The sequence below is a fragment of the Desmodus rotundus genome, chromosome 8 (genome assembly GCF_022682495.2).
Source record: "Desmodus rotundus isolate HL8 chromosome 8, HLdesRot8A.1, whole genome shotgun sequence".
NCBI classification, from domain to species: domain Eukaryota; kingdom Metazoa; phylum Chordata; class Mammalia; order Chiroptera; family Phyllostomidae; genus Desmodus; species Desmodus rotundus.
In genome coordinates this window covers 10,545,855-10,564,341 of record NC_071394.1, presented here as the reverse complement: position 1 = coordinate 10,564,341, position 18,487 = coordinate 10,545,855, and the positions used below count along the sequence as shown (strand labels likewise).

The window sequence follows — 18,487 nt, the reverse complement described above, 5'->3', positions numbered from 1 at the left end:
AGTGGTGGGCAAGCCTTAATGGGACACACAGGGGCTCGGGCGGGAATCTGGATATTCCCAGCTCTGTCTGGTATGGGATTTTAGAATTCTGGTGACATCCTGCTCTGGACCCCCTTATATAAAAGTGGGACTCAGGTTAGATCCTTTCAGGCCAACTCACGAGAACTGCCCTTTCCCATGTCCTTTCGGGAAGACACAGTGACGAGCCAAACACTACCCAGGCAGGACACTGGCTGACCACAGTGCAGCAGCCCCTCCCTGGCAACTGGGGCTGCCCAGCGCAGAGCAGGGCAAACAGTGCTGTTAGGCCTTGGCTCCAACATCAAGGAAAGGCCGATGGGGTCAGAAAGGAGAGATGTCATTTCATCACGGGTGATGCTTGGTTCATGGTTCCAATCTCCTGGAACGCGCGCGCGCACACACACACACACACACACACAGGTTGTTAAATAGGTTCTTACACTGATTAAACCTAAACGTATACACACAACACACTATTAAATCTTCATTAAAAGGATTATAGCCATAAAGTCCAATTAAGGAAGGGCCACTAGATATAACGCAGCACTGAAGTCTTTCTTCACATTCATTTGTGGTTAAAGAATTTTGTAAAATGGTAACTACCCAACAGTGAGGAGGGGAGCCGGTCTTGAATGTCTTGGGACCCACCTTCTGGTCAACGGTGGGCAACGTTTTTTTGACAAGGCCATGGAGCTCGGTAATATGGATTGCCAATTTTGTTCATTCAAATGAAGTATCTAACAGCAAACACCCTCATCAAGTTCAGGAAAATGCCTTAAATGTACCTTGAATGGGGCAAAGGGCTGACCTGTCTAAAGCTAAGTCTTCTTCACAAAAAAATTTTCTCAAGCTTTTCCCCATTATCATTCCCGTAAGGAGCCTTTTTGGAATGTTTTTTCCCTAATTACCCCTTTCCCCACACAATTTTAATTCCACAGACATACGTATGTCTGCTTCAGAATATGCATTTCTGTGTCTGATGTATAAAAGGGTAAGATTCCCTCCCCTCATCTGGAACCAGTGTTTGCCCTCTTTGGAATAATAGCTTGTCCTTTGAGAAGGCATGAAAGGGACATGCTTTAAAAAGAGGGTGATGCATTCATCGTTTAAATTACAATTCTTGTTTCCATGTACCTCCCCACCTAGCCCCCCACTACCTGCCTGCCTAAACCCTCCACCACCCGCTGACCCACTGTCTCAGAAACGGCGCCTTTCTAACTGACGGCTGCATTCCCAGAACCCTAGGTACCCGGAGGACCCTCAGTAAAGCCTTCTGATAGAAAAGAGAATAAATGAGACAACTCATAAAATGTTATATGTACTGTTAAAGCAGAACCACCCTTCTTTGTAGAAATCATTACACTCCCTGTAGCTGTGCTGTGTAATACGGGAGCCATGAGGCCTATGAGGCTGTTCAAATTAAAATTAATTAACATTAAGATTTAAAAATTAGAAAGTCAGTTGCTCGGTCACACTAGCCACATTTCACGTGCTCAGGAACCCCTCATGTGGCGAGTGGCCACCTTATTAGATGGCAAATTGTGTAACATTTCCCCATCACACAGAACGACCCTGGCCCAGCCCCAAGGCCCCACGAGGTCAGGACTGCATCGGGGCCATTCACCTAAGCACACACAGGACCTGTCAGGGCCCGGCACAACGCCTGCAGGAAAAGGTGAAAAAAAAAAACGAATAAAAAAATCGGGAGGAAGATAACTTTATCTTGGCCCAGCCAATTTCCTACTTGTAACCAACTGCAAATGTTTTTGTTTTTTATAGCTTTGTTCTTACGCCCCACACCCACCTTCAAATACAGCAGCGAGCACTATCAAAATGGAATTACCAACATGGCAAAATTTGTCGAGGGCATCCCCAGCATCTTTCATGTGAATCAAATCAACAGGTCAAGCTCAAAACCCCCCAAATGAAAGGCAACCGAGAGATTCTAGGTCGTGATCAAAACAGCACACCGAGATTCATGTTTTAAATTATGAGAAAATACAGCTACTGGTCGATCCACTCTGCAAGCAAGCCAGCAAGTGCTTCAGTTTATAAAGTTTTTTCACAAATCGGCAGCTGAGTCCTGGGCCTTGAAGGGGCGCCAAGCTCCCAGAAATCCGAGCTCAGGTGTCAGCGCCCCTCCGACAGCCACACACAGGCTCTGAGTGAAGTCAGCCCCGGGCAGTTTTCCATAAAGCTTCTCCAGGCTGCCTGAGATGCCTTACGCTGCATTCCTTCTTCTCCTGTTACCTACAAAGCCTCCTTTGGAAGAAGATCATCAGAAAGATTAATACAGTATCCTTCAGTCTTTCAAAACAATAAGCTCAGCTCCTAAAAAAAACTTACAACTGAACTTACTTCTCAAACGCTCCTAAGTTCTCTCTCTTCCCAGAATTCTCAGGATCATAACCAAAAATAACTAAGGAGCCCCAATTGGCCTGTAAGAGCAAGAAACCAATTTATGGCCTATGGCCACATCCATAGATCCACAGACTGCAGTTTTATGCCTTTTTATTTTTAATCTACTGAATGAATGTGTTCATGTTCCTTTAAGGTCATATTCAAAGAATATTCAGTTCCAGGCCTGTGAAAAAGAGCTTTTTAAAGACTTTTTTTTAATAATTAATTTTTTTTCTCAGTTGTGGCTAAGGAGCCTCCTCGGTAGGAATGGTAAGGCTCTGATTCTGAGAAAGAGAGCTCAGGACTTGAACACCAGAGTCAATCCACAAGAGAAGGGCCGGCGAAGTCTCAGCTAAACAACCTGGTTAAAATAAAACTTGGGGGCAAACAAGCCAGCCCAGCCGCCTCTTGCAAACCATTTCCCAACACCTCCTCCCCTACAACGGAAGGTTTCCTCTCTCTTTGCCCCTCCCCCACCCCCTCCCCCTCCCCAGCCACAGCAGAGTAGCACCTTGTACCACCTGCCAAGGTTCAAATTCTGAACTCCCAAACGGAATCTGGCCAAAGGCTCCATCCCAGCAGCCTCTGGTCCCCGGGAATAACAGCCATGTGCCCACGTTAAACGCCAGCTACTTAGTGTTTGGGTGTGTGGGTCCCTCAGAGAGGAGGGGGCACAGGTCCTGTCCTGGAGGTGCTCACTGTCTGCTGGGGAAGACGGGACAACACAGCGAGGTGAGAAAAATCATGTGTTACAGAGGCCCGGAGGCCTGGGGCCGGCTTCACCTTGGGAGAGAAGGGGAGAGGGAAGACAAGCAGCACATCCTCAGGCAGCTGAAGGGGGCAGGAAGGGGGTGGACTGGGAAGGTCATGCCAGGCCTGGAATGCACATGTGAGAACAGGAAGAGATAAAAGGTTTTAGAGTTTCAGGGAACAGCAAGCACTTCTCTGTGGGTGGCACTGCCGGCCATGGGCGGAGATGTCATTGGACAGGTGGGTTGTGGCGAGACACTTCCTAGAGGTCCTCCTCTCCTGGGAAGCTCGTGTAAATCTGAGATTTCCGGGCCCCGCCTCCCCATCCCACCCACCCCGTTATTCTGATTCCATACATAGGAGGCAGGGCCTGGAAATACTTTAAAAAAAATTCTCGAGTGATTATAATCCACGAAGCCATATCTTAAGACTGCAGCATTTAACGAAGTCTACACTAAAAACGTGTACCATACACTAAAAATACATAACATATTTTTAAGGAGCAGGACTGCTTTATCCATCCTCAGCCAGAGATTTTCTTCGCCGACGCCCAGAAGCACGGCAATCGCGGATGACAGCACAGGTCTGACCCTCTGACCTCGATGGCTGCACCCGCCTCCTCATGCTCATGTCTCCGGGGGGCCTTGTCACAGCCCAAATCAACCCACGTACCCATGTGTGGTTTCCATTTTCATTTTTCTCCTCCAATCCTCTCCCCCTCCATTATTCTCTGCTTCACCTAGCTTCCTCCACTCCCTCTGTCTCCAGAGCAAACTCTAAAGATGATACAGAAAAGAAACTTCAGTTTTCTTCACCCACGTTTTATGGCTTTAATGGGGCCAAATCAAGATTTAAAATCGTAGAATACTAGAGCCAACCAAGAAAGTTTACTTGGGACCATCCAGGGCCCTATGTCCTGGAAAACTCCTGTTGCAGGTGAAAAAATTAAAGCCCAGAGAAGCAAAATAAAGTTGCTCGAGGTCACGCAGCCGGCACAGCCAGAAGGCAAACACAGACATGGGCGCCCCGTACAGTTAGTTACTACTCCAAGGTGCTACACAGATTGTTTTATTAATCCATTCAGGAGTGGTAACTTTTAAGCAAATAAGAAGCCTATACTAAATCCAGGAGCTCCTTACCCAGGAATAGTCATTTAATGGTTAAAGCCTAGGCTCCGGGCCAGACTCCGGCTTCACCACTTACTAGCCACGTGACCTTGGTCAGCTTAGGTAAACTCTCTTGGCTGATTTCATCACCTAAAATGAAGATCACGAGCACCTACCTCTTAGGGCTGTTGTTAAAATAAAGACTCAATATGTGTAAAACACACAGGACAGAGGCCAGCCTGTGAACGTATTCAATAAAGGCTAGCCATCATTCTCGAGATGAAAACCACGCCCATTTTAAAAAGTGACATACAAAGGGTTTTGGACATTAAAGATGATCTAGTCGGCTGGCGACCTATTTCCTTCCTTCTTATAACCTTCAACTCCTTACTATGATTTGGTGTATCATCATCTAAACATCCCTGAGATGGGGAATTTTAGCTTTCAAGTAATTACGGACGCACGCAGAGGCAGCCGGACCTGACAGTCACACAGCATCATGCTCTCCAAAGGCCCTTGCTGACCTGAGCGATGATGCAGTGGCCACGAAGGGCCAGTGCTGAGTAGGACAGGGCATATCATGAGCTCGACGCACCTGCCTTCCACTGACAGGGAGAGCCAGGCCCTGGTGTGCCAGGGTGCTTGCTTACAGGTGTAGAGGCGCTGATCCCCAAAATGGGCCACCTCCACTGTGGAGGGCTAAGACGCCTCCCCCCACCTTAATTCACTTCCTTTTCTTTGTTAATGGGACCCAGACAACGGCATGCCAGTCACTTCAAATATTTCGCAACTACTACAAGAGCCTGTGTGCTGGTCCATCCCAGACAAAAAGGAAATGGTGATTCTGCCCCAAAAGTCTGGCTTTCTAAGTATACTGAGTGCCTAGACACTAATTCTCTGTGGCTAATAACACAGAAAAAAGTGTATTTTCATATTAAACACAAGTAAAAAAATCAATTAAATATGAAGCTGTACCATGTATTTTGGTGCTAATAAACTCCTAAGCTCCATCAGAGTTTAATTATTAACCTAAATACACACATTCCAAGGGCAACTTGTACTCACCACAGAAAAAAAATAACAAAACAGAGTTCTGACATATTTCTACATCCTGTGTAACAATAGTTACATAAAGACGAGGGTGATTTTGCTCTTATAGTGACTAGCTTTAAAATTTGTTCCTAAATTAACTGTATAAAAAGCTAGTGTGAAATATTTGCTAAAAAGGACGAAGACCTTTCAGAGCCGTTTCTTTTGGGAAACAAGATGGAATGCTAATATTTTGGACACCAGAGATCTGCTAGCTTGAAGTTCTGGACACTTGCCCAAGTTAGATGTATGGGGAACCGTTCCAAGCATGGGAAATGTGGCCCAGCCCCTACTCGGAAAAGCCCGTGGGGAGCAAGGTTGGCGGGCAGGACCCACGCCCACGGACAGGTTCTCCTGTGGGGAATCAGGCCTGCATTGTACCTAGACTACTATGAATCTTGCTTTTGCTAAAACTCCTTCACCCTGAATTGAGGCAGCAAATGCTTACTGAGTGGTTTTGAGTGATATTGAGGCAGCAAATGCTTACTAAAGTCTGTGCTAAGCCACCAAGTATGGAGTGTGACCAGTTTCCCCCTTGAGCTGCAACATCCTTGTCTTTGAAGTAATTAGCAGTATTCTGTCCTTTGTTGTCCGTAAAAGGTAATCACCTACTGCGAACCTGTGTATATAGTAAATGAGGACCATCCTCCATGTAATGGGCCCAGAAAAGCAATAAAAGCCTGTCCAGGCAGGGGTCGGCTCACTCTCTCTCTTGGGCTCTCTCCAGCCCTCTCGCCCTCTCTCACTTAGAGAGTGGCCACGCCGTCCCTTTTTCTCCACAGGATTTCTGTAGTCTGAGTGTATGTGTCTATTGCTGCCACAACACCGGATCCTGCGGGCTGGGATCCCGCGTCAGAGATGCACTTAAGAATAACTGCTACTCCTTCTGTCACCTCCAGCAAGCAGGACTCGCAAGACACACCCACAGGCTCTAAGCAAAAGACACTGGACCTTCTGTACTGCAAACTGTATTAGAGTTACAGCCGCTCATGACCTTAAGCCCAGATAGACAAGGTCTGTCCAGAGGTATCCGGCCATGTAACATGAAAAATAGAGACATTTATTGAAGATCCAAGATACAAGAAACACTGTATATAGGACAGTGATGCCTCAGTCCCCTTCAACGTGGGCACCTTAGGACCTCACAGAGTTCTCCCAATTGCCATCAGCTGCCCCGTCATATTTTCCTGAATCACATCAACGGTCTGAAATCTCTTGCCTTTCAAAGGTGATTTCAGTTTTGAAAAAGCCAAAAGTCACAGGCGCCAAATCTGGGCTGTAGGGGGCCTGAGTCATCTGGGTGATCTGACATTTTGCCAGAAGAAAACTCTGCAGGAGAAGTGATACGTGAGTGTGGACACTGTCGTGATGAAGCTGCCAATCACCAAACTGCCCACAGCTGCGGCCTTCTGAATCCTCCTAGTAGCTTTTGCGGAGGAATGTTCAAGCTTAACACAAAATTTGATGCAGATTCGTTGTTCTGCTCACCCAGTCATTCTGAATGCGACAGCCGCACAGAATACATGCTCACTCAAGGGCATCTACTGCCCCCCAACCCCCACTGACTAGTACAGTGAAGTTGTCATTGTTCACACATGCTCATTCCAGTCCACTCTCCTTGGCTGCCAGGATATCGATGTTGCCCAAACCATTCTCGTTATCTTAACAATGGCTGGACTTTCTCCAGACAGACCTCGTATATTTACCGCTGATCAAACCAGCTTGAAGCATTTTCTACAGATTCACTGTTTCCTTGGTTGGCGCAGACATAGTCAATAACTGCAGCGTACCTTGTAATAACAAGTAAGTGGAGATAATCTTAATATCCCCCAAGAAAAGACTGATCACTTCGTGCTACCTCCAGACAGTGAAATTCCTTTTGGCCCCTGGAAGGAGCGAGGCACAGCTGTAGGTGCTGTCACGGAGCACACTGTGGAGTCAAAGCACGGAAATGATGCTTCCTACAGGCTGCCTTTTGGAACAGATCCTACGGACAGACTTTGCTCTGTGTCATTCTACAGACTGTTCTGCAACTAGCTTTTCCCTCCCAGGTGCGTTTCTATGCAGGAAAACGTCTACACATAACACTAACCCAAAGCCTGCAAAGGGTACTGGGAGGGTGGGTTCAATTTTATATATTTGGTTACAGGGATTTTTAAAAATCCCAGAGGGCATGCTCTGTATTTTTCAATTTTTAAGTAAAAATTAACTTAGTAAAAATCACTTCTGATGCTTATTGAATATACAAGAAGTATGTGCATTTGAGTTTCTCTCATCAGCGCCATAAAATATATCTCCTTGCCACCAAGCAGACACTTTTTAGGTCATGCGAGAGTCCTCAACCCCCGCCTCCCCGCCGCCCCACATGCCACAGAAAGCTGTTTCCCCTCAGTGTACATGGGTTCTGGACATGGCCGAACGTGACGGATTCTGGAATCGTTAAAAATGAGCGGAGACCAAATACTTTAAAAATCTACGGAAGCTGGGGTCTGGTCACTGTGGCATTACTTGTTTTCTGTCCAATACATCACCTCCAAGCTCCGACTCGAACTCCATCACCACCACAAAGAGGCTACTCTGGTTTCATTTCGCACAAATCATTGCTGTGTTTCCTCCCGTCGACCACGAGAACCGGCAGGCTCTCCCGTTTCCCACCAAGAGCCACCCTAGGAGCAGCCTCTGCCAGCACCCTGGCTCCCACTGCAGGAAATTATGGACGACTGGGGGGTGTCTTTCTAATCCATCCGTTAGGGCCCAGCCAATAATTGAACATTAAAATATCAAAACTTGTTATGAATCACAGCCTCAAAAATGCAATGTCAGATATCTAAATTCCTTAAAATAGTAAAGCACTTTTTTTTTTTTTAAAGACACATTCCGATGGCTATTCTAAAAGGACATAATATGGGAGGGAGGTGGGACTGGCTGGGGTGGGGTGGGGTGGGGTGGAGGGAAAGGGAGAAAATGCAGACAACTGTAACTGAATAAAAATAAATAAATTAATTAAAAAATAAAATAAATAAAATAAAATAAAAGGACATAATATAACTGACAAGTCCAGGTCTGGACACTGAAGTAGAAGAAAATATTATAAAATAGACCCAATAACACTAACAGCGGTGAAGACTGGCTTCAATGTGACGTTGTTCTTTGTATTTGCATTTTCTATAGTTTCTACAGGGGACCCATATAAACGCTGTCCTAATTGTTTTAAAGGGCTTAAAAACGACAATGGATAAGACCAACATCAGGTGGACAAAGCAGGCGAAGACACCCCATTTTCCTAGGGAACCTCCTGGAACAATGTTGGCACCCTGAAAAGGAAATTTGACCTCCCCTGGGAGCCCTCCCCCGACTCCCTGAGTGGAGTCAGCTGCCCCCTTTTTCATGCCCCCCCACTCGGGTCTACCACTGTGACCGGAGCAAACACAGCATTTCGACACGGAGAGTTCTGATTTGCACATCCGCATTTCCCCCATTCAATGGCAAGCTCTGCCCGGACCAGGAGAGTAACGTGAGGGTTTCCATGGCCCCATGACAGTGCCTGACATGTCAGCACTTTTCAAGTTTGCTGAATGAATGAGAGGTGTGCTCACCGCAAATTCACTCGAACATTTAACTGAGCTCCCATGGTAAATGGGTGCTCAGTGAAAGCCCCCCGGAGGTGCCCATCACGTGCTTCCGAGAAGCCAAACTCTCCTGGGACTGGGAGCAACCCCCAACACCCACATTCTTCAATATCACCATGACGATGACAAAAACAAGCATGGAGCTATCCGTGCTCGAGCAGGCCCTGAAAGATACGGCCACTGGCGAGGCAGGAGAGACTCCCTGCCTGGGAGTGGAAAGGAAAGCTCACCCCTGGGAGCAGGGGTTTCTACACGCCGTGGCTGATGCTGCATTTCTAACACTGGAGCTGGATACTGGGCTGTTTTTTTGTCGTCATTATTCATCTTGTGTGAGATTCAGTGGTCACTGAAACCATTAAAATGTTTCAAAAGACTTCTTTTTTTGTTGATTTAACATACATGCTCTAAACACTTACTATGTTCTAGGCACAATGTTTGGGGGGGGGTTCAGACATGAGGAAATCATTCATCTGTACGTCAGGGGCTTTGCAGTGAAATGTGGGGAACAGAAACCCAAACACAGTAGGACACCATGTTCACGAGGGTCCCTCGTTTTACAGAACCCAGAAAAGTGGCCTGTCCAAACATTCTCACTGCTTCCCCGCCCACACGGGGCCGGAAAACCTCAGGAGAGCCCTTGTGAAAAGGGAAAACGAAGGACCCCGAATGCACAGCTCGAGGCTCTGCAACCAGTGTGTCATGGGGAGTAACCTGAAAACCATCGAGCCACCCCATGCCTAGGGGGTGGTTCCTTTCCTTGATTTTTCATTCTTCTTCTCTTGGTTCTTTATCATCTGGAGAACTTTGCAGCTTCCCACATGTGGAATCCCGAAGAGTTAAAAAACAATTTGAAGTAAGAGTCCGCTGAGCTCTGACAACTTAGGCTATCTTTTCTTATGAGGCCACCCCAAGGGAAAGGGCCCATGTGCTGAACCCGGTTCAGGCTGGACGCCACCCCGCCATCTGCTTACCACGTGTGTTGGTCGCCATGTCAGCCACTTTCTGAAAGGCGTCCAAGAAGGCAGCTGCCGCTACAACTGTGGTCCTGAAATACAAACAGATGACAATGGCATGAGGGATGCCTCACACTGGCAAGCTCATCGCAGCACAGGGGCCAACAGCTCTGCTGAGGGCTGAACGCTATCTTCCGCCCGACGGGGCGAGGACAAGCACTCGCTAGGTGGACCCGCTGGTTTCCCAGGAACCATTTCTCCTCCTCACATCATGAGCCCTCCGCCCCAACGACGTGCAGCTCACTCGGTGCTGGTCAATGAACGCTGGTGATCCCATCTTACCTGGCAGTACATAATTACCCCATAATTTGCCGTATATAATGCGTGCCCACATTTTTGTGTGCATTATACATGGATTATTATGCCCATTATTATGCCTACGGTATGTAATCATCAGGCCCATGTATAATGTGCATCCTTATTTTTCCCTCAAAAATTTGAGCAAAAAAGTACACCTTAAACATGGCAAAATACAGTGTTACCAGGTAAAGTTTCACAAAGGAGGTAGAGACAGGTGTTTCTACCAAAAAGAGAAACATTAAAAAGTTTGAATGGTACCAGTAAAATTAATTTTAGAGTAGGAAAACAATCTATACTTGGATTTGGAGAAGGAATCTTAGTGAGAGATCATCCAGTTTAAAATAACCCACTTTAGAGATGGGAACACTGAGACCACAACTACCAGGTGACTTGCAAGATCGCCAGTTCGTGCCAGAGCTGGGACCAGTCGCCCTGCACGACTCACCATCCTGCGCTCACCCCACAACAAGGTCAAGGTCTGAGCTATGTGACTTTCCACCTAAATCCTAATCACGATGAAACTGAGATGCTGTTTTTGCGCCCTCAGAATGCTATCTCAACTGCCTCTTCTGAATTCCTAAAAGCTGAGAACAGGGAACAGTTACGATACTCGTTTGTTGGCCTAGGAACAAATCTGAATTCTTCACAAGCTCCTAAGCACCATGAGATGCCTGGAGCACTCCTTGGTCACCTGGTTCCTAGAACCGTGCTCCTAGGCGTCGTGCAGGGAGGAGCAGCACCGCTCCAGCTCCTGGCAGGGCGGAGGATGTCCCAAGCTAGCCAGCCAGCCCTGGGACTGGCACTTTGCAATGGGGCTGGTAGCCTGAAGCTAATTTCCAAGTATTTCACACATGAATCTAGTCTTTACTGAACATTCTTAAGAAGGCACAGTTGCTGAAGGAAGAAGATGAGAATAAGGATTATCAAGGAAAGAGTTCAAAACAGAGAAAAAGGAAAGAAATGGCCTTTCAGTGTAAGCAGCAGCGGCAAGGAAAGGAAGTTCCTGGAGGTGCCAGGCGTGGCCCTGGGAAGTCCCTTAGAGCCAAACTTCAAAACGAGGCCTGAACATTTTCCAGTGGAGTGAGAAAGCATCCTGCTCAAATTATTTTTAAAAATGACCTAAAAAGAAAAAACAAAACCAAAGTAAAAAAAAAATTACACTGTGAAGCACAGTTTGAAAAGAGCTGACATCAAATGCAAACCCCGGAAAGGTTAGCTTTCTCAAACATCCTCGAGCTTATAAAGAGCTCGTTCTGATGCACAATTACTATCTGACACAATGGCTGGAATTACTCTCATTTGAGTCACCGCTGACCATCCACAGTTAACGAGCCCGCGGTAGGGGTGCCCTGCGCATCCCGTGTCACCAGGGCTTCACTGAAAAGGAGGACGGTGTCAAGGGTGACGAATTAAGAGCCTTTAAACACTGCCTTCCAGTGAGTCGCATTTCACTGCCTGCTGTTGTCACAAGACATCCCAGCCCTCTCCAACGGGCAGCGGGAAGGAGTGATTCAGCTGAAATGCTCCCGGACTCACTGCCTCTTCTACCGTCTGGTCTTCCTCCTTTCTCAAATGCAGAAGACCACCCCATGGGTGTGAGGCCCCGGGAGTGCCCTCGGCCGGGTACCAGCAGTTTCCCAGAATGAGGAAACGGCCCCTGCGCTCAGGAGGCCTAGATGTTGTTAAAAAACAGAAAATGTATCATACTCTGGACCAATGGGGCTAAGACAACATTGCTCCAAGTCTCACTTTGTGTTGATACGTGTAATCAGTTCATTACCTTAAGCTTTGGCTTCTTCATTGGTAAAAAAGGGGAAGGAATCTTCTCCTTGGCCAATCCTGAAAGCTTGCCGGGCACAATTAAATGAGGTAAGAAAAAGTAGACGTGTGTGTACTGGGGGGGAGGGTGGCAGCAGGGAAACTTAAATGTTTTATTGTTTTACTACAGTTAGGCACCTACAGGATGGCCGCTGACCTATTGGAAATAAGTGACCAGAGTGGCAGAGGCAGGGCTGCACGTGTAACTAACAAACAGGTGAAGGGCCTCGCATTCCGAGTGCAGGAGTTTGGAGCCGACTCAGTGTAAAGTAATCATAAGTTCTCAAGCAAAGAAATGGTGAAGGACTTGACCAGTGGAGAAGGAGCCATACTACAGAGGCCCCTGTCCACCAGGAGGCCCGCTCATGGCTCCGGAAATGCCCGGTTCATGGATGGAAATCCCAGGCTGCAGGCAGGTGCAGGACTGAAAGGGAAAAGGTCCACTGCTCCCGAGTGCTTCCCCCCTCGTCTCCAGGGCAGCCAGCCATGCTATGTCCAGTCCTACGGCCACAACTCCGAGCCGTAACCCCTGGTGTCCACAAGCAAAGGCCCAAGAGCGTTGGGTCATCCTTCTGTCCTCTCTCTGTCATCTGCAGAGCTCTGGATCCTAAAAAACACTTACCTGCTTTGTTCTCTGGAAAATCACCCTCACACATCCAAACCAACCTATGTCATCACCCACGTGCCATGAACGAGGGGCACGAAACTGATTGCTTCTGTAAGTGTCCCACCCCCTCGTGGGACACCCACAAAGTGCAAAAGTGCCCTTCTTCCCACTGATTTACAAGCATGTAGTTTCAACAAGAAGATGTAGGTATATTTTCTATTTCTTATTAAGCAATGTATGCAAAAGCACAAGATGAGACAATAATAATAGCTCCTTGGGGGCAGATAGCACTAAGTTGTATTTTTTTTAAGCAGCTTTATGTAGGCATAATTTGTATACCATAAAAATTCATCCTTTTCAGGTGTATAGTTCAACAGTGTTTTAGTAAATTTAGAATTATGCAACCACCACCACATCCGAGTTTAGAACATTTCCATTACCCAAAAAGACTGCTGGAGCCCGTTTGCTGCCAACCTTCTGTCCACTCCGGCCCCAGGCAACCGCCAATCTACATCTGCCCCCACAGCTCTACTTTTTCCCGACATTTCATGTAAATGAGCTTCTACAACGTACGATGCGCTAGGTTTTACACTTTGTGAGGATGCACTCTGGAGCCAAATGCCCTAAATTCCAATCCCTATTATTTACTAGCTGTGTGACTTTGGGCAAGTTATTTAGCTTATCTATGCCTCAGTCTCCTCATCAGTAAAATGGGCATAGAAACGGTACTCAGCTCTGGGGGTCGGAAGATTTAATTAAGTTAACATATGCCTGGTACACAGTGAGTGCCCTATAAATGCTGCCCATACCACTTTACACAGAATACCCCATCTCACTCTGGAAATTCCCGTGGAAGGAGGCAGAGCGGATGAGTTTAATTTTATACATGGGACTCAGAGGCCAGGGCGTACGGCTACTAAGTGACAATGCTCAAATTAGAACCAACCACACGCTTCTATATCTGTAACCCTTTCAAAATTAACCCCGAACTGCATCCCAGGGCCATCCTATTCCATCCTTTGTCTGAGGACGTAGCCATTCTCCCGGGGACGACACGCTTCTACTCACCGAAGCTGGGACTGCAGCTTTCCTGCTTTGTTTATGAAATCTTCCCACACTGGATAGCTCCCCTACAACAAAACAAAGCCGTCCATCAGTAGGTCGCACTGCGCCGTGAGAGACACCTGATGGAGACGATAACACAACACCCGGTCCCAGTGACGCCAGGGACAGTGTGCATGCCCTCTCCCTTTGCAGCGTATGGTCCGTTGCCCAGGTTACCTGCACATGCACTGGCTCCGGAATGGGTGCAGAGTGGGCTCCACCCCATAACCTGGCACACACCTCAGACACCACCTGGGACAAGTGGGCAGGATCTCACACACACGCTGATGCATCACTCTTCGAGTCAGTGGGCGGGGGACCCAAAGTCGATGAGCGGGGACACCTTGAGCCGCCTGATAGTGGCCCTGGCCATTCTCCTCTAACCCCACAGGGCAGGGAAGAGGGACTCAGAGGGACTGGGGCTCCTGCCCAGGCGGCCATTGGGAAGCATTGTTAGACTCTCAGAATCTCCAGGTTGGGAAGTTACCTAAATGGAGCTGCTCCACTGATGGCTCCAACACAGCATCTACCTACAGCGTGGCTGCAGACGGCTCCCCGGCACAGGTCAGCAGACGGTGAACTCAGCACCCTCCCACAGCGGCCAGTATCTGCCGCCCTGTCCTACACATATCTGTGTGGTCCTAGTTCTAACCTTCTGGGCAACTTCAGAGTTCAGACCAACCTGCTTCCACACGGACGTCTTTCCAAAGAACTGAGGGTGACCAGCACATTCACCCACAGCTTTCCTTCTTTCAGCAACCCCCAAGTTCAATTCCATTTCTACCCGGGACCCTGCTTCACATCCCCACAGGGTCCTGGGAACGCCCCGTCGTGTCTCCCTACTCTCCCTCCCTCTAAGCATGGTGCTCAGACGCGAACGCAAACCTGCAGGTGCAATTCTGCCAGGGCCAAGCCAGAGCGGGGCCTGCCGCCTCCCTGCACACGCTCATTCCATTTACATTAAGATCAAGGAGCCAACAACCAAGAGGCGATGCAAAACAAACCCAGAGAAGCGGAAACCATGGTTACAGAAGTTATGTTTGGCACTGAATCATTTAAATACAGAGTGAAGACTAACCACCTGGGGGGCTGCGGTTGCAGGACAGAAGGTAAACGCTACGAACCTTGACACGGCAGAGACAACACGGGCTGCCTCTTGATTTCCGTTGCTAAGGACAGGAGGGAGAACCTGTATCATGAAGCCGATCGTCTCATTTTTCAGAAGCCCAATCAAAACAGTCTAAAACTGCAGCTGAGCTCAAACTTAGTAATTTCACCTTCCCAATGGTTCTGATAATCTTCTCTTACCCCGACAGCAGTTTCCCACCCTTGCCACTGCTGACATTTTGGGGCAGATTATTCTTTTCGGTGGGGGAATGCACCCTGTGCATTGTAGGATGTTTGGCAGCATCCATCACCCGTGTTCCCTACATGCCACTAACATTCACGGATGCCACTGGTTGTGACAACCAAAAATGTCTTCAGACATTGCCAGATGTCCCCTTGGGAGCAAAATCACTCCTGGTTAAAACCACTGCTTTAGAGGATATCTGAGAAACTTTATTTCTTTGGGGGCTGAAACAGCTCTTGGAAGTTTGGCAATTTCTTTGGTATTACTTCACTTCAGTTTCAATTCTTCCAATAAATGAAAGTAAAATTAAATATATTTTTATTTTGAAAACATCGTGCAGAGCATGAACACCCTGTTATAAAAGTGCGTATGTACATACGTTTCTCTAGCTATCAAGTCTGTCTGACAAAGTGCAGAGAGACGCATTTGGTTGGAAAACCAAATATTTGGTTGGAAAATTGCCAACCAAATATTAAAATGGATTATTTCTGGGAGTTAAGATTTGGACCAATGCGCTGCTTTCTTCTTTGTACTTTCTTCTCTGGCCATAGCTTGTTTTTTGTTTTTAATAAGGTCATGTATCATTTTAATAAAAACACTAAAAGTGGTTACATAAACAAAATTTAAGATCAAATTAGCGGCAGGTCCTGGCAACAGCAGCAGCATGGATTTGCAGTCCCTCCAAACCCTGAATTCTCCAGCACACAAGCTGCTGGGTCACAACCATCAGCTCCACAGAGGTTCCTGAGACCCACCTGGCCCGCTGCAAGCCTCTGGACTTACTCCTCCGGCCACAGTTTGCTCCCCGGGGATGCCAAGCTGCACCAGGTCAGCAACCCCATCTGACTGGCTCCTGGCGGAGGCCCTTAGGCAGCCACACCCGAGCTACTGACACCAACACCCATGCACAGATCTCGTCACCATACTGCTAAGCCACAGAGCCTCCATCCCTTCTTTGTGTCCTGGGGGGCGGTTCTACAACCCAAGAGCGTTACTTTGTTTTAACTTATGTTGAATGAAACTTTCCAAGAGCACAGGCTGCCACCATTCCAGGCCCATCAAGACCTTGAGGGGAAATTCTGATTTTGACACCTAAAAATGTCCCATTTTCCTATCAAGTCCGGGTGTGAACACCCCTGCTACATCTACATCCAAATAATGAAAGAGGTAAGGGCTGAGATCAGAGTTCGCTGGCTGGCCAGGAGGGATCTCTGTCTAGACAGGCATCGGTGAGCATCCTTCAGAGCACAAGAGCTCCACCAACCAGTGACAGCCTCCCCTTCTCCTTCGGATCCACAAGCCAGTGGGAAAAGCTTTTTGAAAAGCCCATGTTCAGACCCCGTGAGCACCCGCTTCCAGCAAAGGCACCATCACCTCACATCTACACAAAGGACACGAGAGCTGCCCCTTCTCTCCCAGCACCGGCCACTCCCACCCAGGAAGCCCCTGAAGAAGGTCACTCAGATGATCCATGATATTTCTTAAGAAAAAGGTCAGGCACAGTCACTGAGAGCATGACGGAATGTCAAGATGCCTGTGCAGGAAGCACTGAGCCCTGAATCCTAGCAAGGGTCCTACCAGTAAATAAATGACTGGGTGAGGTCACTTTACCTCTCAGGGCCTGTTCCTTATAATGATAAGTACTAATAAAAAGTATTTATTAGGATGGTATTCCATCACCATTATTGAACACTAACATCACTGAACACTGAAAGAATGTACAAAAGAATAAAGAACACGAAATCGGGCCCCGGCTGGGTGGTTCAGTTGGTTTGAAAGTCATCCCACATACCAAAAGGTTGCGGGGTCGATTCCTGGTCAGGGCACACGCCTAGGTTGCAAGTTCGATCCCCACTGGGGCACAAGTGAGAGGCAACCAATCAATGTTTCTCTCTCATTTCTCTCATCTCTCATCTCCCTCTCTCTCTCTGTCTCTATCTCTCTCCCTTTCTCTCTAAAAATCAATAAATATACCCTGGGGTGAGGATTCAAACACACACACACAAATTCCAGAGTTCAGTCTCCTCGATTGAATCTTCACTCTCCTGTTTGCAAGGTGACATCGGGCAGGTTGCTGGAGCTCTGCATGGGGACCAGTCACGACTTTGCAGGGTTGGTGTGAGGAACAAACGAGGTCAGAATAAAAGTGCTCGTTAAGGGCTCATTGGAGAGGATGGGTCCAAGTGTTTCTCAGGCTGTCGGGAGAGAAGGCACAAACCCTCTAAGTCGGCCTGCCCATCCAGGCTGGAATCCCTCGACCTTGCTCCCAAGGACAGAGCCAGCTGGGCACAGGTGCACTGTGCGTCCCACTGTCGGTCAGCCACAGCCTCCACAGACCGAGGCGGCTGGGTGCACGGAGTCAGGCACCGTCCCTGCCCCTCCCAAGCAGAGGGTGGGTAGAGTACTCCAACCCGAGATGAATGTGCCGAAGAACGACTGTTCAAACCACTCCCAAAGCTACTTCCTGCCCCCACTTGAAGCCTCACTTCAGTCTTTACCAAATTAGCAACCAAAGGAGGGTCCCCTCTCCAGTCAAGGGGGGCAGCACACAGCTCTCCGCCTACGGACGCCCACTCAGCCAGGAGAAGCCTGCCAAAAGCAGCTCTCTCCTGCCTTCGTGATACTTGACAGTCTTTCAAAGTGTCAGGCCTACCTCTTTTAAGCAATCTATAATTTAATGGGTTCTAAAAAAAAAAAAAAGAACTTCTAAGAACAGAAGACAAAAACCTCCTTGTTTAAGAAAAAAAAAATTGAAGTGTGTAAATGTTATTAAAATGTAAAGGCAAGGTGATTTGGGTTGCTCCAGATTTTTTTTTTAAAGTTTCTTTCGAAGTTTCTACCCACCTGAAATCAGTTTTACTACAAAAATCCACAAGCTTGAAGGGGGAGAGAAAGGAGGGAGAAGGGACTTGGAGAAAAGGTCAGAGATAAAACCAGGGATTTTTCTGGACTCAGTAAAGGAAATCGTACTCAAATTTTAAAAGAAATTTGCCGGTCAAGACACTGCGTGCCCTGAGGGCCCTTACAGAAAGCAATTCCAATGTAGTCCTTGGTCTTTCACCACTGCCCACCGAGAAGCCCTAGAAGGTCCTCTCCTGGGGCCACATTTCTGGCTGAGTCCACATTTGAGGAACTCTCTAGAAAGGCTGTCCCAGAGCTGTGAAAACTCTCAACACAGACCGCACTGAGAGGTTCACCAGAGAACACATCAGGGTTTATAACTTTCCAGACAGACCCAAATCAAAGAAAATGAGACTCCCGCCCAGAGCCGGGGTTCAGCCAAGGCCAAAGTCACAGGC

General features: G+C 47.7%; 1 protein-coding gene across 10 annotated transcripts in view; it reads right to left on the bottom strand.

Annotated features, from left to right (window-relative positions):
• Window positions 1-18,487, bottom strand: part of MTSS1 (MTSS I-BAR domain containing 1) — a 138,397-nt gene that overhangs the window by 101,564 nt on the left and 18,346 nt on the right. For all 10 annotated transcript variants that reach the window (XM_045204854.3, XM_024572131.4, XM_045204850.3 and 7 more), the window contains exons 2-3: window positions 13,802-13,863; window positions 9,967-10,040 (exon numbers count right to left, since the gene is read on the bottom strand). In XM_045204854.3, the coding sequence (XP_045060789.2) occupies window positions 9,967-10,040; window positions 13,802-13,863 (136 nt within the window). The remainder of the gene's footprint in view (window positions 1-9,966; window positions 10,041-13,801; window positions 13,864-18,487) is intronic.